Source organism: Psittacula echo (assembly GCF_963264785.1).
Source record: "Psittacula echo genome assembly, chromosome: 14".
NCBI lineage: Eukaryota > Metazoa > Chordata > Aves > Psittaciformes > Psittacidae > Psittacula > Psittacula echo.
The window spans coordinates 2674016-2698415 of record NC_137750.1 but is presented as its reverse complement, the minus strand read 5'-3'; the positions used below and the strand labels follow the sequence as shown (position 1 = coordinate 2698415).

Genomic DNA, 24400 nt, shown 5'->3' with positions numbered 1-24400 from the left:
AGATGCAGTCAAGTCTATTGACAAGCCATAATGCCCTTGTTCCTGGTGCTCCATGTTGCTCCTGCACTGCTCAGGGCCTAGTGACTGTAGACCTCCATCTTATGAATAACTATAAAGCTCCTATTCACTCCCAGTATCATTTACACTTCCATTAGCAACTATTTTCTCTAATCAAAAAAGTTGATGATAGCGATTTGTGAGCACAGGGCAAAGAAGTCAGGCCATAAATAGAACTGGTTCAAAGGGCTATTTCTTCTGCTCTGTTGGTGCTGTAAATGTAAGTGCCCTCCATTGTGTGCCTGGGCCTCCACATCTGTCAGTCTCTGGTCTTTCAGGCAGTGCAGAGGGAGAGCACCTCGCATGGGAACTGACAACTTCATCAAGAAGCAGCGATGTGCTGGATTGCATCAATTAATTTAGAAGAGGAAGAAAAACTGCCAGCTGAGGAGCACTCTACAGAAGCATGCTCTACACTCTGTATTTGTATTAGCACCATGATGTTGGCATTTGATTTTATCAGTAGCCTTCAAGTATGGCAACCCCTAGTAGGAAAGCAGGAATTTGTGTGGTTTTTTAAACAATAAGGGTAAATACAGTTCATTGTTTTATTTCTTTACGTAAATACATTTACAGCACTATAATTGTGGCCATGTGGAGAGGCAGCTCTACAACTTTAGCTATTGGACATAACCAAAGAGGCACAAATTCTCATGTGCAAAGCTATGGGAACATAATGAACAAACCATGATCAAAAGAAAAAATTATATTGCATTATTAAGTAAAGAAAATGTAAAACGTTTTTAATGTCCCATCAAATCACTATCTTCTTATGGAATATTAACTGCTTTGTTTTGTCATAAGGCCTAAAACCTGACCAGTATATCAATGAAGGAAGTTTAAACCACCTGAAATCCTTAGCTAAATTACAAACAATTCATTACCCCTGTAGAAAAAGAACCATGAAGTATGGAAATTGTGAGGGAAGAAAGAGGGCATATTCATCATTGGGGGATGAAGGGAATAAAAAGGAACATACCAAGCACACAGAACACGTGTGTATGTGTGTCCAAACGAATGTAACTTTGCCCTGTGTGAGAGCCAGCAGCACACTTGTAAATTACTTTCTGTTTTGTTTTAGAACACAATCTTTCTGCCTGCAGGAAATGAGGACCTTGAAACAAAGCTTGTTCCTTCTGGGTTTCATTTCCCCCCCATTCCACTTCTTTTTCACACTAGTGAAAGCTAGTGATCTTTCTCAGATCATACAGCATCGTCATGATGTTCTCTTAAGAAAAGAAGCAAATAAATCCAAATAATCAATGCATAATTAAAGACAAAAACTTCCAATTGTTCAGCTTACCAAAATCACTGCTGCAAATGGCCATGAGAAGTTCCACGTTGTCACAAGGACGGCACATAGCTAGGAAAAAACAACAGTTGGTTATTGGTAACACTATACTGTGTCTCACTGCTGAAGGACTGGTGCATTACAAGAGGAAATAGGGCAGAACTACCTGTTTTAAGAGCATTATGATCAGCTGCAAACCAAAATTCTTGTTATACAATATAAAAAATGCAAAGAAAGGATTATGTTGGTGTAAGAATAGGAAAGAAAGCTAAATGAAGTTCCAAGCAATTTAGATGGCTAATCCCATTTCCAATAGATCATTTTAAGTTCCAGTGACCATCTTGAGGCCTTAATGAATTTAAATCCCTTCTGAATACGGTATTCAGGCTCCCTACATCTACTCAGGTGTTCTCAGCCACGGTACTGCTAGGGGCTGAAAACACCCACGATCACAGTGCCTACATCCAGGACCCAGCTGGTTGTTAACAGAGAGACAGTTTCTCTTTATATTGCAGCATTCCCTCCCATGCCTACAGGATGCCCTCAGTGGAAATCAGAAGGACCTCCCTTGCAGTGACAAACCCCACACTCCAAAACATCCCCTTTCACCAGCACCACATAGGCAAGGTGAATGGATATTGGATGCCACCTTGGATCTGCCCCAGCACCATCACTCTGAGGCTGGCCCTGCTCTTACCTTCGACCAGTGCCATCTTTTTGAAGTCGGGGCTCGCAGCGCTCTGGTTGCTCAGCAGCTCATACTGGAAGCTGGCCATCCGGCGGCTGATGTCCCTCTGCGGGCTGGCCTGCAGGAAGAGGGCCACCCGTTGTGGCGTGTGGGCACTGAAGCAAGACACGTGGTGGGGTTGAGCCCCTTCTGCCTCGCTCACCACCAGATGCAGCTGCCCAGCATGTTCCACATAGATGCTGGCACCCTGGAAGTCACTGGCGGGCTTGATGCAGACAGTGGTGTGGCGGGCACTGGAGAGGTTGGGCTCCAGAACGACGCGCAGGGCTCGTGCGGGGTACATCCACTCCAGGGAACCCTCAGTGCAGCGCAGATGAACCTGCTCCACCGCGCGGGAACGGGGCTCCCAGCTCAAACCGCTGCCAAGACAACACCAGGAGTCCATCATCAGCCATAGGCACAACCACCCTGACGGCTGCCAGCGCCACAGCTCCTGCTCCCAGCTCTGACTCTGCCCTCATGACGAGCTAAACCTCCTCCAGCTGGGCTGCAGGGCAGCGGGGGGCTCTGCTCACACTCACTGCTGCACCAGGCTGCGTGGAAAAGGAGCCTCAGCTCCTTCTGCCTGCAAATCTATGCTTGGATGCCCGCAGCACCCAGAGAGATGACAGAAAGCAGCTTCTCTCTGCCAAACGGCAACGAACTTCCTTATGTGACAGGACTGGCCAGCACCGAGCTCCTCATACAATCCTACCTGCAGGTGTGTGGGGCTGAGAGCCCCCGACTGCAGCAGGAGCTGCACAGTGAGCACTGAAGTTACCTCTGACAAAGTTGTTTAAACCCCTACATCTCTTAATTATTTGTAACGTTTCTAATGAAAGCAGGTGGGGCTGCCCCTGCTCCTCCGCTCTCGCTCACGATGGTGCACTACCACTGCCTTCAGGAAAGTTACTTTTGCTTATTGACGAAGATAAAATCTATTAAAAGGAAAATGCAAAACGCAGAGGAAAGGGATTTCAGCTAGCGCTCTGGTAAGTGCTTTCCTGTCAAAGAAAACCCTCCGGCGAGGCGGAGCTGCCGCCCGCGCTCCCCTGCTGCAACCGGCTGGTCCCTCAGGGTAGCCGAACACCCTGAAGATGGAGCCGCCAGTCCCGGTTAAAAGGTCGGGTCCGGTGCCTCCGCCATTGCCGTCCCCCTCCGTTCCCCCCCTACCTGCCCCTCCAGCTGCAGCGGTCGGCCCGGCCCGGTCGCTGCCCGCCGCCCGCCAGCAGCAGCAGCAGCAGCCGCAGGACGATGAGGGCGGGCAGGCCCCGCGCCGCCGCCATGGCGGGCACAGAGGCGCGGGCGGGCGCAGGCCGGGCTATAAGCGCCTGAGGGGAGAGGAGGGGATGGGACGGACACACAGACACCCGCCGGGCCGCGGAGGGGAGGGGGAGGCCTGGCCGCTGCCCGCCTCCATCACAGGGCCAGGCAGCCCCCCCTCGCCTCCACAAAGCGATTCACAGTGCGTCCTCACGGCAGTTAATGGTGTCGACACCATCAAAGCCAACGCTGAATGACTGATGGAGACTCAATGGTTTTAACTTTTGCTGTCACGATGACCTTTCAGGGGTCCGCGCGCAAGGCTCTGCAATTACCACGCTAAAAGCCGTCCAATAATGACATTTCTATATGCATTGCTCTCCCCCTATTTCCACAAGCACACAGGGAGCCGCTCGCTGGCAGGTCAGAGCCAGAGAGGCTCCTTGCAGCAGCTCCTCGGCGTGGAATCGGGATTTCACGGCCGGCCGGGACAATGGCGCTGGGCGCTGCCGGGGCACATGCCGGGACCCATGCGACATTGTTCCATGGGCACCAGGATGCTCCGGCCATCTGTTACCTTGTGGTTAGCAGCGGGTTCTCACATTGCCCACAGATGGGCAAGAGAAGGGATGGGAAGCGGTTTCCTGCATTACTTTTCTGCAGTGAGGGCTTCTCCTGAAAAGATAGTGGCTAGAAGAGACATCCTGAAATCAAAGCCTCAAGGTCTAACACTGGATTCCACAAATCTTACTTGGGCCCCCACACAACCACTTCACTTTAAATTCACCAAATAGTTCACACTTTTAGTTATATTACTGATGTGAGAAATAGTAGCGGACTAAGGAAAGGGTTAAGAGTTTTCTTCAAACTATGTATTGATTGTCTTAACTTAGTATAGGGAACAGATATGTTCTTGTTCTTGCTAGTCTCATGGTTAAAGTGTAACTCAGAATAGAATAGGTAGCCGAAACACATTGTTTAAAATCAGGGACCCTTTTCCCTCAAGAAGATGAATGTCTGCAGGAACCTGTGTCAGATAGTCTCTGTAAGACCTGAGGTTGCCAGCTGGGAAAACTGTGCCAAGGATGAAAAGTGCATGGCGAGGAAGATCTCTTACTTCATCCAGAAGACCCTGGCCCAAGACTACCAGACGGCAGTGCGTAGGGGCAGAGCGGAGGGGAATGGTATTGAGTTCTTGGAACTTGTGATAATCTCCTCCTATGCTTGTGAAATCTGGTGAATATGTATGTCTGTGTGTAATAAATATCCAGCTCGTTGAGCTCTCGGTGTCCGAGTTAGGAGGAGCGATCCCCCTCGCACCCGGCGCTGCAATAAACATACCTGCATTATAACTCTTCATGAGTTATGAAGTTCTGTTCCGTAAATCATTACCCAAAGACAGAAATGGAATTTCAGTCTGGACTGTGTTTTTTCATGTTCTTCCCCACACATACCTGTAGTGTGACTTCTTATGCAACTTTAAGCTAAAGCCTGGCTCAAGTTGGTGCTCTGCATGCTTCACTCCAACAGTTCTAAAAACAGTTAAAAAGATATTAAACCCCAATCTTGATTAACATTACTGCCAGTGATCCTCAAAGCTGTGAAACTATTGCCTTCCCCATCTAAGGAAAACCCTGCTGAATACCTATGCTCTGACCCCAGCTTGAATGGAAAACAACACACGAACAGCCTGCAATAGGCTGGATCGTGGCATAATGCCGGAGCTAAAAGGCCAGAGCCTGTTCTCTCTTTTGTGCAAATGAGATTGGGGAACAGAGGAAAGGGCTCGGGAGGTAAGTGACACTATGATAAACTGGCCCTGTAGGAGGATTTATTCACTCCCAAAAGCCCAAACCACCCCATCTGCTGCCTCTGGAGAAAGCACTGAGCCACTTGATCTCTGAACCTCTTCCAGCAGCATTTCCCCTTTCCCTGGAAAGCTCTCTGTGGATTTTGCTGACTTGCACTCTCTGCAGCCCTCCCGCCTCCAGTTTAACATTCCAGAACACCAAAACATCTCCCGTTCAAATTCTTATCCAGAAATTGCTCTTCACAGATAAGAAAGTCGCAGGCGATTCCCCCGCTTAGACTAAATACAGACTGTGCATCACAAACTGTTTTAAGATACCAAATTACTGACAACATCAGGGAGAAGGAACCATGTAGGCATTTCATCTCGCTAGAGAAGCATGGGGCTTTAAAACCCTTTTAAACATAACCATTGTAAAGCCACACAAACTCAGCTTTTCCCCAGGGGTGAATACCTTGAGGAGAAGGATGGACCAGAAGTGGGCAACCAGCTGCCGAGACATTGTTATAGGTTACCAACAATATTAAGTTCTACCTCTGGATGACATTCCCATGTTGTCTCGAATTTTTTCCATGTATCCAAGGTTTGAAATGCTTGGACTTTGTGGCAGGAATCTCAGGCACACGCATGGCAGCAGTGTTCAACAAGATACAACCCTGATCTCAAGATGACCAAGCTGATCATACTGCAGCCCTCTAAAAGCCAGGCAGCTATCATCACTGTTGTTACAGACCTGAAAACTCACATTTACTTTTAGTGAGGAACAAGAAAAATTGAGTTTAAATACTTTAATCCACACGCTTTAATCTACAGAGAAATAACAAGACAACAAAAAGATGCATTAGGAAATTCAGTAACAGAGTCAGTGCTGTGAAAAAAACTGCATTTACAAAACTCTATGAAGAATATGGAGCAAATGTTACTCAGAAGAGCATTGGGGAGCTGAAGTCACAGAGACAGGCCATGTTACAACTGACTGAAGATGAGTTTTCTTCAGTTTCACCTGCGTAAGTGTGGAGTACCAGCACAGAACCAGGTGGAGTTCTGTGATTTCACTGGATTTGCAGCTTCTTACAGACTGAACCTGGCCCAAATAATACACGTCACCCACATGTAATGATTTGAGCAAACGTCACAATTACAGGGGGCAATGGTATCATCAACCACTTCAGAAATACTGGATGAAGCCAGTGAGGGTTCAAACAGAGCAGAGGCTTTTACAAGACATTCCACAACCACACTTCCTGTGCCTACACAGCAAATGAAGAACATGCTGCCCAGCTTTTATGACTAATAAGAGTTTTACAGGGATACCTCCTGATCCTCTCATTTCAGCCTGCTGCCTTTTAAAAAACAATGGGAAGCAATTTGGGATTTGAAAGCATCACCTGGTGTCAAGAAAAAGAATTAGCAAATGTTGACTTTAAACATTTATATTGAAGCTTTGATACGCTGTTGGCTGTTATTTCTTTGCAAAGAATCTCACACTTCACTGCTGTGAGCAGTCAGGTTTGCGTTGAGATTCTGTTTCCTGGGAAGAGAGGTGGGAATGGTAAGGACAGCTTCAGCTTATGTTTGGGCACTAAATAACACCTACCTCAAACCGGACCGTAAGGAAATGGCTGTTCTGTCAGGAGCACATGGATCACTCCCTCCTTACTGTTTTGTGGGAAAATCAAGAAATACTGAATCCAAAATGCCACCAATATCAGTTGGAAAAAAACCCTAAGGTGTTATAAATTCTACTTTCTCATCTATTACTTGCATTTTAAGCTCATTTTTTCCCTATTTAGTGCAACTTCAGAATACACGCAGTAACACGTTCAATACAAATCACAAGTCACAGCATCACAGTAGTTCCAAGCTAAAGAATAACTTTTTTTTCTTCCCAACTGTTAACATGCTGGTATTTTCTTGCAAGTTGTAATTACTAATTTAAAGTTACAGCTCTTAAAAGTAACATTTTTACAGTACTCTGTCCACTAATTACTAAATAGAAGTAACTGCTATACAGATTGAAGTTACTAGCTACAAAAATAAAAATCCTTTAACTATAAAAACTCTAGAAAGAGGAGATGGCTGGAGGTACGCACTCTATAAAGATTACAACGGCGGGTAGCAGACAAAATGGCTTTTGAGGGATGTAAACTTTGGGTACAGAATGTGATAAGCTCACAATAACACTTACTCTTAAAAAGACAACTATTTTCACGCTGCAATCTACAAGCAAGTTGCAAATGAAACAGTGCAAAAAGTGAATTACATCAGTAAGGGTACACAGCACAGGAAACAAAGCAAAATGTTGGTTACATTCATATTTTTGAATAGTTAAGGACTGGATTCCTCAGCTAATGTAAGTCTGTGTAATGTCACTAGGTTTAGTCAAGGCATGTGGCTTTACTCCAGCTAGAAGTCTCTCCCTGAGATGCCCAAAACCTGAACTGTGTAATCAGCACTCTTAGTGAGATAAAAAGCTGTGATCATGCTGGGCTTTTAGAACTGTGGCCCAAACTAAGGTGAAATAGAGAAAGTCTAAATTCTCTCAATATACTAAATGAACAAGTGGTCTCTGTTGTCTCATTCCTATGTTCAAAAAGCAGCTATAATTTACCAGAAAAAAAAGTCAGAGCATTTTAAAATAAGTGGTTCACATTCAACAGGGTGAGTTAAATACTAGTATTTTTAAACCAGAAGATATCCTAGTTTACTCCTAACTGAAGGGTCAAATCTTCTTTTCTTTTCCAAAAGGAAAACTGCTAGTAGTTGGTATGGAATACAGAACAAAAAAGGCTTTTCAGTTAGAACACATGCAAAGATTCCTAAGTGTCCTACTTACCCACAGAATAACTAGGTTACAGTGGTACTCTACCAGAAAGCATTTGTTGCTAAGTAGAAAAGGCTAACTAGTACAACAATGATACCATTATGCTGTTCACAGCTAAGGTACAGTGCTTGAAGTTTGTTATTTGTTTTTTGGTTTTTAAACCAGTGAGATACAATAACACAAACTATAAAAGCTGCGAGCTTCAGTGCAACATAACACAGAACCAGAAGGAACTGGCCAAACTGAAACCAGAACCTTTAACAATCAGTTCTCAGAACCTGTGGGGAATGGGGAGGTTCCTCCCCAGCAGCAAAGAGCAAAAACTGGACATTCAGAATAGGTCAGGGGGACTGGGAGCCTTTGGAGACCTTTCTGACATCTTCCAGGTGTGGTGGTGGTGACTGAAAAAGCCAGACAAGTGGGTTGCTGGGCTAAGAATAAGCTGCATAAAGCCATTCCAATGTTCCTTTCTGACAAGCTATCTGGCACGAGGGATAAAGCGGATAGAAGAGAAGCTCACTATCCCGATTTAATCAGAGCTTTTGATACTGCCTCAAATGACATTTTTAGCTGAAAGGGAGCCAGCATAAAATGAGTAATTCAGTAACTGAGAGAAAGAAGTACTTACTGAATAGCTGTAAACACTAGCAAGCAAAATGTATGGGCAAAATGTATTCTCAATCTGAATTAGCTGAAGTTATACAGAAGAAACTTTTAACTTACTTTTGCTATAAGCATTGCCTCAACAGGATGTCTTTCTCCAAGGGTGTTCAAACAAGGTAGCATTTTCTTTTACAACCAGAAGAAACTCAAGTCTGTTTTCTGAGAGCAAGTACTTAAAGCTTCTAACCAAAGTAAATGGTGTTTCAAGTTAGCGCTCGAGAAAAGCAAGACCTGGAATAAAAAACCCTATGAAAGGGCAACACTGAAAGTGAACATACGAAAAGAATATCAAATGCATAAATTATGCTATGTAGTTCTTACATTATGAACACGAAATGCAATTCATAACAGCTGAGAAAAATATTCAAGTTTGAACAAATTCCACATTAAATTGAAAGAGCAATATTGCAATTGCAGTAGAAAACACAAGACTGTATTAATAACTGCAATAATTGCAAAGTGCTGTTAAAAGTATGCTCTAAGCAGTACTCTAACCTGCTTTAAACACCAGAACAATAGACGTACATAGAAAAAAAATTACCTAAGTGTATGCCATTCACTTCCTCAGCTGTTTCTGAAGATCATAGAATCATAGAATAGTTAGGGTTGGAAAGGACCTTAAGATCATCCAGTTCCAACCCCCCTGCCATGGGCAGGGACACCCCACACTAAACCATGTCACCCAAGGCCTCATCCAACCTGGCCTTGAACACCGCCAAGGATGGAGCATTCACAACCTCCCTGGGCAACCCATTCCAGTGCCTCACCACCCTAACAGTAAAGAATTTCTTCCTTATATCCAATTCCTGTTTAAGTTTGAACCCGTTACCCCTTGTCCTGTCACTACAGTCCCTGATGAACAGTCCCTCCCCAGCATCCTTGTAGGCCCCCTTCAGATGAAGAATGCAAGTTTGGACTTCATACACCTTTCTAAGAAGTCCAGACATGAGGAAAGACACAAAATGCTGGTGGCATTTGAAACAGTTTAACCGTGCTCTGAATGGCTGAACTGAAAACACAAAGTGAAAGAAAGCCTAAAACAAGATGCTCTGTGCACAGTTAAGCTAGTGTATGTGGCAGTAAAACTTTGGGAACTCACTTTTGAGTGCTTGACAGTTGATGTTGTTACTCACCGGTGGAGTTTACACAAGGGTATAAACGAGTGAAGACTGCCAGAGGGAACTATTCATGACTTGTCTTTCTGCAACATTGCTTTTGGTGTTTTTCCAACGTCAAGCATCAACAGTCAGGAAAAATTCCTGAGGGCAGGGCATGAGACCCAGCTGCAGAGCACCCTCTCCTGGACAGCGAACGTACCGCAGCGTTTCCAGGTTTCCAATTTCTTTTCACAAGAGCAGCTATGTGTCCTGGCTTTTTGCACCTATCATGTTACAACCGCGTATAACAGGTTTACAATCACAACCTGACAACATCAAGCAGCTGTAGCTATATACAAGTTAGAACAGTGCATTTATGCTAGCATTAGAATCTGGAAGCCCATTGCTGACATTTACTGCCTGCAGTTGGACATCAAAACAGTGCCATAAAACTAACTCAAACCAGGCTTTAACCCAATTTGGAACATCCTGGAAAGGAGGATACATAGAAATCCAAGGACAGCACGTTGGAAACAGCAAGACTGCCCAAGAGATTCCAGTGCTAACATTGTATGTTTAAAAACAACTTTTGGTCATGCATAGGGCAGCTACAGATAGTTACAACAGATAGATGATCCCATGTGTGATTGGGAACTCGACACTTCAACCTTACAGAATATTCTCCATACCACAAATACAATTTACAAGAGGCTTCTCCATGCTTACAATGGCTACATTTGCTACCTGTCATTTGCAGCAATCACTAACAACTTGGGAAACACAAGCTTCTTCACTTCCACATGCAAGAAGGGGATGATCTGTCCCATACAACAGGGCCATTTACCAGGGTTTTCCAAACAGGTGCCCAATTAGATGCTACTTTCACTTCTCCTTTGTTTCTCCAAAAGGAACCATGAATTTCCATTTCTCAAAGGGGATTTCACACCCTTTGAGTAACTGGGAGGATCTTGCCTGCACAAACATGGTACATCACTGCTCCCCACCTGGGCAAAGCACAACTGGAGAAGCCAGCCCACTCCCTGCACAAAAGGCGGCTTTCAAAGTCTTAGCATCAATTATTTTTCTTCTAGACATCAGGAGTCCAAAGAGTGAAGTTTTCGAGCAGTTAAAGGTTCTTAGGCTACAAAACAATTTGCACAATCACCTGATCAGCTTCAGGCAACTCTTTAAACTGGTTATGAATAGCTGAGATTAAGCAGCCAGTGATGTCATTTCCCTTGAGAAAATACTGCCTTTCTTAGCACATACCCTGCTTTTCCAGAGATGTAGCATTTGCTTGTAAACAACAGGTAAGAACCATAGCACAGAACTTCACTATTTTAAGGATGCTGATGGTTATATATATAAAAATAATAACTTAGCTAGTGAGATCGTTGAAGCCAATACAAATTGAAGCTTATAACTGAAAAAAGAGGGTAGTGGATTTCTCTAACATAGTATACTTTTGGGTATTCTAAATGCTTTTTACACAGTTTTTACTATTCATTTGTTGTCCATATTTACACACAATAAGTAAGTTGAGGTGCATAAAGCTAATGAATGTGGAATTTACACATGGCTTCTGCTTTACAGTTCATGACACTCTAATCACATTTTCAGACAGCTATAAATTCACTGACAATCAGTAGTATTTAAGATCTAGTACATACACTTTCTACAACAAATACCATCAAGGTAAAAATGGCTCTCCAAAGAGGATTACAATTGAAGGTTTTAAAAATACTGACTTTGCCAAGGTTTCAATAAATTATTTTAAAATATAAATAGTTCATTCACCATTAATGCAAATGTCATTTTACAATTGCTGAAAAACAGTTTCAGTTTACAAAACCTAGAAACACAGCCTACTTTACCCAATGGTATCACTTTCACTTAGTAGAAGGAAAAAAGAGACACAACCACCAAAATAATGGAGGAGTTCTGACAAAAGCAGCAACATTCAAAGTTTAGACCAAAGCTCTCATCTTCTCTTACCATCTTGGCTTATAAAAGTATACATTCAGCATAAATTCTCTTCCTACTTGGAAGATCACCTTCAGTAACTCAATTGGACTTAACTGAATTACTTAGAGACAAAGTTTAAACCTCAGCTCATAGCTCTCACCTGCTGCAGGCTTAAAATACCTACAACAGAAAAGAAAAAAGGAAGCAGGTTTTTACTTCTGTTAACCATGAAGATGTGTTCACCTGAGAAGCTTTTAACCTGAGAAGCTTCAGATACGCCAAACTGACAGTTTCCATGTATTGTTGTATGTGTTCTTAACCTGTACTATCAGTACAGGTCACCAATCTTTTTCTCACTATATATTCATATGGGAAATGAAGTTTCAGGTCCAACATGGTAACTCTGACCTTCCTAAGAGCCAGTCAGAAGACAAATGCTTCCATGGTTTTTTCCCCACTCAAATTATACACGTGAACACCAGAACTTGCTAACTTCTGCAAACTTAGCTTTCAATTGCCACACTTCAAATTGAAACGGTTAACAGACTGGCTTGCTACTGATCATTTTCAGGTGATTATGAAGCAAGATCTTTAAGAAACCCAAGATGACCAACACACACATTTGCCGATCATCATTGTTTCTCTAAACAGCTAAAAAGAGACAGCTACTTTGTCCAAGTTTTCCTCCAAAAAGCCTCCTCAAGAACTATGACACTGCTATTTACAAGAACTAGAATTAGTTTTTCACTGAACTGAAGCAGAGTCAGTCAGAGGATCATTCAGTGCAAGTCATGGTACAATTATTTTGAAGTTGTACCTTGGCTACTTGGGACCTCACGAGTATTCTATCTATGGCTTATAAAACCACAGAAAAAGGTCATTTGCTAACACAAGACTTCCAGAAACCAGAAGCATCTTTCTTGCTAACCACCTTCCCAAGAGCTCCCAGACCCTCTGCTCTCCCAGTCAAGCCTATTACATACACCCTGCACAAACACGAAAAGGTGTTTGTGTTGCTGCCAAGAAGAGATGGCAGCCAGGAGCTGGCTGTTGTCAGAAAACCAGCTCATACCCTACTCGGTCTGATTTTCTGTTCTGGGGAAAAGGGCAGGTGGAACACGCCAAACTCCAGCTGTTCCCCTTTCAAAGGGTATCAAACATTCTGCACACTAGACTGTATGAGCAGAAGATCTGATTCCACAGCAAGGGAGGGTTGAGGTATCTGTCTCTTTCCTGCCATTAGAGTAACTAACTCCTCCAGCTAGAATGGCTGGGCATTACCACAAATCTGAAAGGCAAAACAGTTGTGGTCATTCAGCTGTGGACGTTTTCATGAATGTAAAAGTATGGCTTCTTCCTCAGCACTAGTTCATTCACAAGTATGAACCTTAGGACACAAACTTTAATCTAAATTAGGTGTTCTCAGTGTTTTTAAATGAGCTGAAGTTCATCGCTGTATTCTGTTAAGTTCCACAAAATCTACGTATCTTCATCCGTCGGTTCTCTCATGTGGTCTTCCTCAGAACTGCTGGAAGTATCGTCATCTGTTTGTTCACCCGAGTGATACAGCATCAGTGCATGTGTCTTATGAGTTATGGTAACAGTGCAGGGCCCCTGAGCCCATGGCTCTCCATCCACCTGCATTGGCATCTTTGAACTCTTCAAGATCAGCTAGTATTAAATAGAAGAACACACAATCACAGCGGTTCAGAGGAGCTCTGGAGATCCCTTTTACAACAACAACATGCTGATACTGTGTATTAAAAAGTAATAAATTAGGGGAAACAGGTTCATCACCACCACTTACCCTCACTGTATGTGCCTGCCCCAGGCGAACGGGATTTGCAAGCTTCACCTGAATCTGGGCACAGTGGAAAGAACCATGAACACCAACAACCTCCAGAAGCCCATCATCGTGTCTATGAATTAAGAAAGGAGACTCTTTTTACTGATGCTCATGAGCCCTAGAATACCTGTCCAAATATTACACAGTCCTTTTACGGCTATTCCTATAGACACGTTATTCTACAAATATGTTTAAACTGTCTATTTGTGCTGGCCAGCACTGAAGAAATCCCACTGAGCAGCAAGGGAAGTCATACAGAAACACAAGTATGGAGCAATACACCAGCTGGTACACCCTATCTAACTTCTGGAGACTATGGATGTATGACTTAAGCCCCATTGTGCACATTTAAGGCCCACAGTGGATTTCTCTTCCATAAATGTGTACAATTTTCTGTCTTTTCATCCAGTTATTATTCTACAGGAAAAGCTTCTAATGGCTTAATTTTTTAGATTTTGGTAAAGCACCTTGCCCAAATATTTTTTAGAAATCCAGGATCATGGAGTCTCCCCCTCTCTCCCTCTCTGGAGACATTCAAAATCCACTTGGACATGCGTAACATGCTCTAGGAGACCTTGCCTTGGCAGGGAGGTTGGACAGGTCAATCTCCAGAGGTCCCTGAAAACCCTAATAATTATGTGATAAGTCTTGTAACCGAACTCTGAGTTATATTTATATATGGCTTCTGAAGAATGAAGTACAAGAGGGAATAACCAATGTGCCCAGCTTTTCCCCTTTATAGTATTGCTCCAGCCAACTTACTCGAGCATGGCAGTCACATTTTTGGCTTGCTGCATATTTACTTTATATTTCAACCTCTATTAAGACATGTTCTTTCATATTCTCAAATGGACATTCTGCTACTTTTTGAAGTCTACCTTTATTTCAATAGCCTCTTCAATGTTATTGCTTAATCATGCCAGACATTTTGAGAAGGTCTTAAAAAGGACCCTCATGTGTGGGATGCACTTAGGCAAAATCTCTAACATGAAGAAAATAATAAATCCTAGATAACCTGCTGCCACAAGGAATCCTTCTGACTTTCAGACAAGTCTCACTACATAAGCACAGCCTAGGAGAGAGAACTGCTTGCACTAGAAGAACTATTAAAGGCAAAAATAAGAAGATGCACTGTGTACCTTGCCAAGGGGTAAGGTTCATCACCTACTCCTTCCCAGAGCCTGCAGCCGCCTCCCCAGTATCCAATATTCAGGACAATGATGCCTTCCAAATTGGGCAACTCAATTCTCTCACCATCCAACTCTAGCTTTAAAAGACAAACAGAAGTTTATTATTGTGGATCAAATTCAGTACTTCAGTATAAGCTGGTTATTCTCTTTATGCATCTAACAGGCTTCCACTTGAAGAAAAACTGGCCCTGTACAAATAGAACGTTTTCTTCTCATACTTCAAAAAAGTGACTTCTGATTTCACAAGATGTCCTAAGCTTTAATAGATTTCTGTTAACAGAGAACAGAAAAAGGAACTCTCACTTATGTAAATCTCTGGTGTAAGGCAAATTTTATCTGAGTGCCAGTACTCGAACTCACAGAACTGAGTCAAGGGCAGAAAATAAATAGGGATTTTCAATTAGCTCAAAGACATGAATTCCATGAAGTAAGCCAGGTTTCTGTCTATCTGCAAAAATACTCCAAGTCCAAAGCCATTCTCACACAAGTATCATACAGACATAAGCTGCAAAGCTTTCCCCCTTTTGTTTCACAAGGAAAGTTTGACACTTCGCCAATTGTCCAGAGAATAAGCAAGGTAAAAAACTTACCTCAACCTTTTTGTTAAGATCTTTACATTCTTGTACTAAGCAGTCTTTGGTGCCATAGAAAAAATAAACTGCCTGTAAAAAAATACCCCAAAACAGGGAGAACAGAAAACACTGTTAGAAAAAGACAAATCATATCCAGACTATAAAATACTCATGTGTAGTTGTTATTCTGCAAACCTTATCTAATATTAATACATAACATGTTTGCACATCCTTCAACTAAGCTCTTTTCATGAGAAAGGCTACAACTTGCATAAGAAACTTGCTTTCCACATTAAAAGGAAATAGGCAATGTCTTTAATCCATTAAGTTTCTGAGCAAATGAGACATGCTAAACAAAAATTGAACAGTATATTCTGTAAGCAAGAAAGCAGAGGGCTGGAAGTGTGTTTTACCCATGGAATCCCCTCCCCAAGAAAAGCGAGCTCAAACTCTTAAAATGACATGAAAGGAAGTAGGGGAGTAAAGCAATGTAAAGCAAAAAATAGCCTTAAGTTAACAACTACAAGGAGAAAAATGTCAGTTCCCCAAACACACCTTGTTAATAATTCTGCTGGAAAACAGAGAGGGAGTCTTCTCACGATGAGCATGAAAATTTAAAGCCATGAGAGCATCAGGTCCTATAGAGAAGTAGTTGTTCATTGTGAATACCTGTAAAACAGAACTTGTAGTTATGGTCTTATTAAATGTCATTATCAGCATTTAAAAGTCACAGTGTTTAATGGAAAATGGGTAACCAGAAAACTTAGTATAAACATCCACGTATTCCACAGAATCCTTACTTCTACTTGCAAACCATACCTTTGGTTTCCTTAAGTTGTAGTATCCTTTGTTTGTTACTTGAACCTTCCATCTGAAAAACAACAGCATTACTTAGACCCATGACAGACTGTTCTCGCTTAGCATCAAAGCTGTAGTTAGGAATCTCATATCTATACTGGGATCAAATCAGAAGATTCAAATTCAGTTAAATTACAAAAAAGTTAAGCCTCGTAGAACAACTAAAGCCAGGCTAATTTTGGACCTCAGTTATTTTGCAGTTCCCTCCAGCAATACTTGTGTTTCTTTACATATACTGCTGCAACTGGGTATCAGCAGAGCTATAGTAGTATTTGGTTCTATAGAACTTATCTTGCCACTGTTACTTACCTGTCTAGTTTGATTCCATCTGCCTCCATGACATTTTGTAAGATTTGTTCTACAGGGACTTCTCCAGCATAACCTGCACCCCAGCCCAGTGTATTAGACAGGTCATTACCTGTTCCCAGAGGTAAAATTGCAACTTGTGGAATATAACGTTCTTGCCCCTAGGATACAAAACCACTGCATATTAGCTCCTCCTTCAGCACTCATTTTCTCCCTTTTATCCCCAAATGTTCAGGTTAGATAAATATCATTAATCTTCACAGCAGGTTGTTACATAGTGCAGAGCAACAGAGCTGGCAGCAGTTAGTAATAACAGATGGCACATTTAGGTACTTATTGTAGAGATAAAGCAGAAGAAGGAAATGTTAAAACATTGTGAGAAGAGAATACAAACACAATATGAAAACAATGTGTTATTAATACTGAACAGAATATTCCTTCACAAAGATGATGCTTTAGATCTAGAAGAGGAGCTCTGAACTTGGCATCTGATTGCCTGACTTGTTGCTGCTGACTTGCTGCAGCCACGGTAAGTTACTAACACTATTACTGCACATAAGCAATAATAGTTTTCTCCAGATACGTGGTGAGGGACTTTTTACAAGGGCGTGTAGTGATAGGAAAAGGAGAAATGGCTTTAACCTGCCAGAGGGGAGACTGCGATTAGACATTAGGCAGAAGTTCTTCCCTGTGACGGTCCTGAGGCACTGGCACAGGGTGCCCAGAGAAGCTGTGGCTGCCCCATCCCTGGCAGTGTTCAAAGCAAGGCTGGATGGGGCTTGGAGCAAGCTGCTCTAGTGGAAGGTGTCCCTGCCCGTGGCAGGGGTTGGAACTCGATGAGCTTTAAGGTCCCTTCCAACTCAAACAATTATGGGATTCTATAGCTCTGAGAAGTGATATGAACACTAAGAGAGACATAACATATGGGTGTGAACCATCACGAGAAACTGAAATGCTCTTAAAAGACTGAAGTGAGGTTAGGTCTGAAACAGCAGATGCACATAATGTTAGAGTATTCAGCCATGGACAGAAATTCACATACTCAAAGAAGGAAAGTCAGTATCTAAGTTTCAGAGATGCCACATGCACGCACAAATCCAACTGTCATCAGCAGATGGAGCAGATGATAATCACCTCTGCAGATCACAGGGGAAGTGACAGCAGCAGGCATTCAGAATGGCCACCTCAGCAAAGGTTTTTGCTCTCTTTACCATAGAAGGATAAAGAGTTATTTCAGATTTACTATGGCCTTTGAAATTCAGCTGCGAAAAGTACTTGCAATAAGTGGCATTATGGTTACTGTTTTTTCAAGGAGTTATCAGCTAGGTAACCTGTGTTTGAGAGTCAAGATAAAGGAAGGGAGCAAATGACCTATTGCTGATAATAAAAAGGTTTTGTGGATAATCTCATCAGCATTTATGTAACTCCAATGACTCACTTTGAATAGTTGGAAACAAAAAAGAACACAGATTTAATCAACTATATTGGCTCTGAGGGACAATATATCAGGTGCCTAAGACCAAGTAACCATATACTCACATTCATTAACCTTTATAGTTACGCTTTGTTGCATTTATACTTTATCACTACATAGAAGTCCTGATAGAAGCTCAGTTTGACTACGCACAAGGTAGTAATAATGGCCTTCAACTAAAACATTTCATGTATTAACAAAAAAGCCACAGCAAAATACCCCAAACCACCAACAAAATCCACATTTATATAAGAGGAGAAACCTTCTTCCTTTTATGACTGGAGAAAAAGTTTATAGGCAAAGCACTAAAGCCCTAATAATTCTTCATTTTTTATTTTATCATTCGGTCTAAGTAGCACTGTAAACTGCAATATCTTCCATTTCAAATCAACAGTAAACATACAGCTTAATTTTCCTTCTCTACCTGTTGTTAGCAGAGGCTACAGTAGGCTGCAGAGTGACAGCTCTGATAGACTCTTTAGAATATGTAAGGAGAAGAAGCAAATGACTGCACTCATTCATGTACTGGCAATATAACCGGTGTAGCCAGCAACATCATGAGGTTATTATACAAGATTGAGTGCACTGGGAGAAATAACTAGTCAGAGCACATTAGCAGCAGTGCCATTTACAGCAAATCTGTCTAGACAAAGAGGAAAGAACAACACATAAAATATTCTGCAGCTTGTTCTTTTCTTCTTTTACAGAAAAGAACAACTTGAAATATCATTTAAAACCTAAAGCTTTCATATTTTTCCTGAACTACCAGGGAAATGGTATGAATAAGCAATTCTGCAAATATTTCTCTCTAGGCTTATTCAGTAAAATGAAAACAATAAATGCAGGTTAAGAGATCAGGTGCAGCACTTCAGCAGCTCCAAAACTCATCTCTCCATAAAACATCTTTTAACTTAAACCACGATACCTTTATTTTCATTTCATCAATGGCATCCAGGACCCAACCTACTGTGCCATCCCCACCACAGACAAGAACCCTGACAGCGTTGCAAGGCAGCAAGGTACAAAGTTGGAGTGCTTTAGTAGGTGTGATTTTGCTCAGATCAAAAACCTAGAAGAGAGGAAAATAAGGAGTTCTCTGAGTTCACAGACCATGACTCACAATTTGCCTTGCAGATAAACAACTTCAAGAAGTTCATTCTAACGCAAAACAAAGATTCTACATTTACAATATTACATTATGAGCTGTCTTGACTTCTATGAGCATGATTTGGTTTCCCAAATTCACAAGACACCTCCAGCTGCTTCACTGGGAATAGATGCCACTGATAAAACCAACTGACAGTGTCCTAAGGAAAGTCTCTATCTTGAGGCACTATGATGAATTCTGTAGAGATGAAAGACTTCAGATATAGGTTATTTTTAAATACCCAGCACACAAAGAGGTTTATTCTTTAAAGCCTGGCTGAAATGCTTTTAAACACACACACATAGTGATTTCTACTAGCTTGTATTCCAAGGCTGTGTTTTGAAATTCAAAGGAAGAGTACTAAGGTGCAGCCAGGAAATCCAAGGAACAACTAACTGCCTTACGTCAACATCCTGGTCTATCCCTGTGGATTTTAAAGGAAAGCAACAACACAAAGCAGCAACTGTAAACACTGACACTTGCACAAGTGAGGATTTAAACAAATACAGGTTTCAAATAAAGAAGATCTGAAAGTGCCATTTTCTAACAGTTGCACATGGCTTCAAGAGCCAAACACTCATCGTTAACAGAATTACTCCATCTATTACTAGAAATAAAAACGTGGCCTGCTATCAGAACCGTAACAAACATGGCAGTGGGAGGAGCCTCTGCACTTTTGGTTTCTCTCTATAAAGCTGTTCTTTCAAAAGAACAAGCTGCATGAATTTGTTTCCTTTACTGATCTTCCATAAGATCCATATCATTGTGTAAGCAAAGCCATGTTCTACTTTAAACTTATTTTATTATAGTGGCTTTTCACTGTAAATACCTGAACAGGGTTCAGCAGAATTTTAAATTCTCCTAGTAAAGTTTCACCCATGTTGTTTCCACTGCGAGTATTGGCCAGTACAATTACTGGCATCCAGTGTTTTCTGCAGTAAGGTGCTACCTGCAAAAGGGTAGAAGTCAGTCAGACACAAAACCATGGCACATTTGGAAACGTGTACAGCCTGCCTCCAAAACCTGTTCCCTGCAAGTGTGGAAATGAGGAAGTTACTGAGGCAGTCAAAACAGAAACATAAAGGTTGAAGATTTCTGTTCTGCAGTGCCTAGGACAACAAATACTACAATGTTAGGAACCCAGTAGCAGAAAAATCACAAAGCATTCAAGCAAGGTACCAAAATCTCAGTGTTCTTTTGGAGTAACAAAATCCAAATGTATGCTCATGCTCCAACTACCATGTTAGTAAAATGACAGACACTTGAGAATCAACACTGCAAGTACTTCAGATGTACTGAAACATTCACCTGAGAGTGATTAACCTGACAATGTTCTGAGTTGAAAGTTTAATGTCTGTAGGGTTTTTTTTTTCCACTTGTTTGTCAGGGGTTCTTAAAAATATATTAAAACCCGAGCAGCAGCAGACCATTACCTTTTCATAATCAGTTCTTTTCTCTTTACGCATCTGGTTGATTGTAGACAAATAGTATGGTGGAATAATTAAGTCTCTGAACTCTCCAAACGTACACTTCTGTGTCTTTAAATAATCCACCATGCATTCATCATGGACAGTGTACTGACACCACACACATCTGAAATAAAAACCAAAAGCCATGGAAAAGAAATCCTCAAGCAACAGGCACATCGATACTGCTCATTTATTTTAGATACCCTAACTCTGAAAAGTGCTTATGTTTACATGCACCATTGTAAGTAGTATTTTAAGCACACTGGCTACAGAAACTGACATAACTAGGCCATTGTGCTTGCAAGTTTAGAAAAGCATCTGAATTCTGACAAAAAAACCCCAAAACCAATAGGTTAAAATTAACTCTATTCTTTTCAATTCCAAACCTAGGTGCTATAAACATCCTTCTGCATTGTCTGCCATACTAACAGTTACACTGAAAGAGAAGCTGAACTCTACCCATCCTTAAAGAGCACAGACGAAACACTAGAGTTCAAATTAACAGTGTTACAAGTAACATTCATTAATAAATTTCGTAAGATGTAGAATAACCCTTGAAGTCTGAAACCTAAAAGGTTACACAGTGTGGTACAAGGCTGCTGGGATTTTGTTATGCAAAACTGCTCTGCTTTTTACGCATTGTAAAAGCTGTCCTGGAAAACGGGCCGGAACAAGAGAAAATGCTGCAATATCCACCGCCAGCCTCTGCAGAATGTTAATCCTCATTTGCTACATCCAAAGCCTTGATTTAAGCAGCTGTGAAAGCTATTTTTGGAGTCCTCCTGACTAATCCAGCACACCAGAGTAGAATAATAGTTGCCCTGTACCGTGACTTCTTTCCCTCTTCTTTCCTTCCCCCTTTGCATCCAAACCCCTCTCCTTCCCTCCTCTGCTATGCACACTCTCTCAAGGTTTTGTTTCCAATAGTGTGCTCATTTTCTGCTTACTTTCCAAGCAATTTAACAGCATTACACAGACGTAAAGCAAAAGCTGGCAGAATATATGCTGGAAAGATGACACCTTTTGAGAAGGCTGAAGTAACACTTATGCTGTACCCAGGACCTAGATCACTAGCACTGTATTTTGGCATAACATGCCTGTATGTGTTATGATGACAACTTTGCAAGCCCATTAATGGCTTCTTGAATTTTTTAACACTCTCACCACAAACTTTAACAACAGATTATATTACAGAAGCTCTTCAAATTTCCCATTGGCTTTCTTTTGGAGTATTTCTAGAAATGAACTTCAGTAGCTTTAAGATGGTTGCTCTAGTCAGACTGAGCAGATGCCTCTGAACTAGAGCTGTGCCACCCAAATTGCTCAGGATACTCACTATACAAATGACAAAGGTGTTAGAACCTTCTTCAGGTCACCCCCTAAAATACACACTCTCCTGGACACAGATAGCCTTTTAAATGTAATTATAGAGTAGATAGCACATCAGTCTGGAGTAATGCAAATTAAGAGAGCAAGCAGACAGGAGATATAATGCCACACTCTTAATCTCTGATTCCAACTACCCACAAGCATCCATTTTAATTTTAGGTTCTTTGAAGTTGTTTAACAGGGTTTTACATCTGACTCCTGCAGAATCCCCTTCGGGGTAACATGCTCCAATCACCCTACGGATATGGCATCGTACTTACTTATACGAAGTCAAATTCCCCTGCAGTACCTGTAGTCGCAGAGCTTGGGCTGTGTGCCACACTGCTGTTTGCAGACCATGCAGCAGCTGCAGAGTGGGACGTTGCCTCTGATCCAGTGGTGTGGCATGGAGCTGCGGGCTCCGCTGTTGCTCATCATAATCTCCTTGCAGTGAAAGAGCTGGTCAGCTTTCTTGAGGCAGCCTTCGCTGACACGCAGGCCGCAGCAGTTGCAGAAAGCGCCCTGGAGGATGTGCTGAGCGCACACGCAGCAGTAGGAGGGCTGCCCGAAGAGGTCTGTGTAGTGCCAGTCATGCTTGCTCTTCCGAAAGATATCTCGGATCAGCATCTGCCGCCGGGACCGCTGGAAGCTGCACCACAGGGTGAGGAGCACCGGCAGGAGCACGGAGCACAGAGTCCAGACCACCAAACCGTGGTCTGTGACGACCGAGGAGGAAGTGCTGCTCCTGCTCCCCGTCCCTTCCATCCCTCGGCAGCTCAGCCTCGCCGGCCTAACCCCTCACAGCGCTCGGGCAGACGGCAGGGCCAGCCCGGCAACGGGCCCCTAGTCCAAGAAGCCAACGCGCAGCCTCATCAAACATGTTTTAACCCCCACTAGGGCCAAGCACCTCGTTGCCCCACGAGGGGCCACCCGACCTACCCGCCACAGGACGCGGTGCCCGCCGGCTGCGCAGGGCTCCTGCCGCCCGCCCGGGCCTCGCGCAATGCCGGCCGGCAACGGCCTCCTCCCGCCCGCCAGGAGGAAGCCGCCGCAGGGCCCCGGCTGCCCCGAACGCACCACGGCCACCACGGCCCCTCTGCGGGGGTTCGGGGCAACGAGACCGGCACCGCGCCGAGGCCCCAGCCCCTCACACGACCTTCTCTCCGCCGCCCGCCCGCTTCCCCCTCCGCAGCCCCCGCGGGGTCCCGGCGGCGGCTCCCGCTGGGCCGAGCAGGAGCCGAGCGGCGGCCGCGGGGATGCGCGGGGCGGCGGAAGCGGAAACGGCGGTTACCAGGAGATGGGCGCCGCCCGGGCTCGGGCCGGCTCGTTACGGGGTTATCGCGACACCGGGTCTATCGCCAGGAGCTCCACGACAGCGCGGGGTAGCGCGGCCCGCGCTCAGCTCCAGCCACAGCAGGGCGGGAGCTCGCCGGGCACGGGGCTGCGGCAACCCAGGGCGAAGGGCCACGGTGGAGCATCTGCTGCCGAGCCGGCTCCGGGCCCAGTTAGCGCACAGCCGGTTCCTGTGACCCAGCCAGAAGCGCTTCCCCTGATTTCGTTCTGTCCTCACACGTTACACGGCTCCCCTGTAGCAGTTCTGAACATAAAGAGTCGCTGCTGTTAGAAACGACAGGTTTTCGTACTTCCAACAGAGTACCTTGAACAATTACATACATCCACACCAGAGACAGAACATCTCTTGGATTTTAGGCTGTTGGGATCTGAAAACACATGCTGGAAAATGCCAGCGTGCCACAGCTTAACACCACTCTGGTTTCCAAGGCAAGTCCCATCATGGGATGCCCCAACCCCAGCATGGCCCGAGCCCTGAGCGCTTCCGTCGCCTGCTGTCGCTCTGATGAGCCCTCACACCTACAGCACACTCAGTTTCTGTCAGACCTTTATAAACGGTAAAGAACAGTGTGAGGAGCTGTGCTAATGCAGCCTGGCTAGCTAAGGAGCTGGCTCACCAGTGGGTACAGCAACTGAGCACACCCCAAGGTGTCTGCCTGAGGGGCACTCACCGGCCTTGCTCTGATCTGCTGTTGGATTTCCTGAGCCTTTCTGTTCTCATTGAGACCCACACTCTGTCACAGGTCACCCTGACTTGTGCAGGCACGGAGGCACAGGGGAATAAACACCCCCTCTTCAGGAAATAAAAAGGCCCCACTGAGGAGGGCTGGTAAGCCCTGGTGAACCCCTGAGGTGCAGGAGATACAGGGATGTGCTACATGTCCCCTCCAAAGGGGAATGTTAATCACTCATGTTTCTCGTGTGAGCCACTGATGGATCCTGACTCCCTGTTTCCTACCCTAGATTCAAAGGGACACTTCTTTTCCTACAGATCGGTGACGCTGTATGTCCAGCACAGCGCTGCGTGGAAGAGGACCTCTGCCATATTTCTCAAGGCAGAAACTAGCTGCTTGCAACATTTCTTACCCTACATTCTTACTTCACACTGTTTACTAGTAAG

At 43.6% G+C, this 24400-nt stretch overlaps 1 protein-coding gene across 3 annotated transcripts; it reads right to left on the bottom strand.

The window, feature by feature from the left end:
- Positions 1-2291: 2291 nt before the first annotated feature.
- Positions 2292-22909, bottom strand: DGKE (diacylglycerol kinase epsilon). Of its 3 annotated transcripts, none has more exons than XM_080629184.1 (11): positions 22238-22909; positions 20524-20683; positions 19920-20039; positions 18869-19012; positions 16473-16630; positions 16125-16176; positions 15861-15974; positions 15324-15395; positions 14683-14810; positions 13505-13616; positions 2292-2455 (listed from the first exon to the last, which is right to left on the bottom strand). In XM_080629184.1, the coding sequence occupies exons 1-11, from the start codon at positions 22690-22692 to the stop codon at positions 2396-2398; spliced, it is 1575 nt and encodes a 524-aa protein (XP_080485310.1). In that variant the 5' UTR covers positions 22693-22909; the 3' UTR covers positions 2292-2395. The 3 variants fall into 3 exon arrangements, with proteins under 3 accessions (XP_080485310.1, XP_080485309.1, XP_080485308.1); XM_080629183.1 differs by lacking the exon at positions 2292-2455 and adding an exon at positions 5999-13368; XM_080629182.1 differs by lacking the exon at positions 2292-2455 and having other exon boundaries at positions 5999-13616.
- Positions 22910-24400: the final 1491 nt, after the last annotated feature.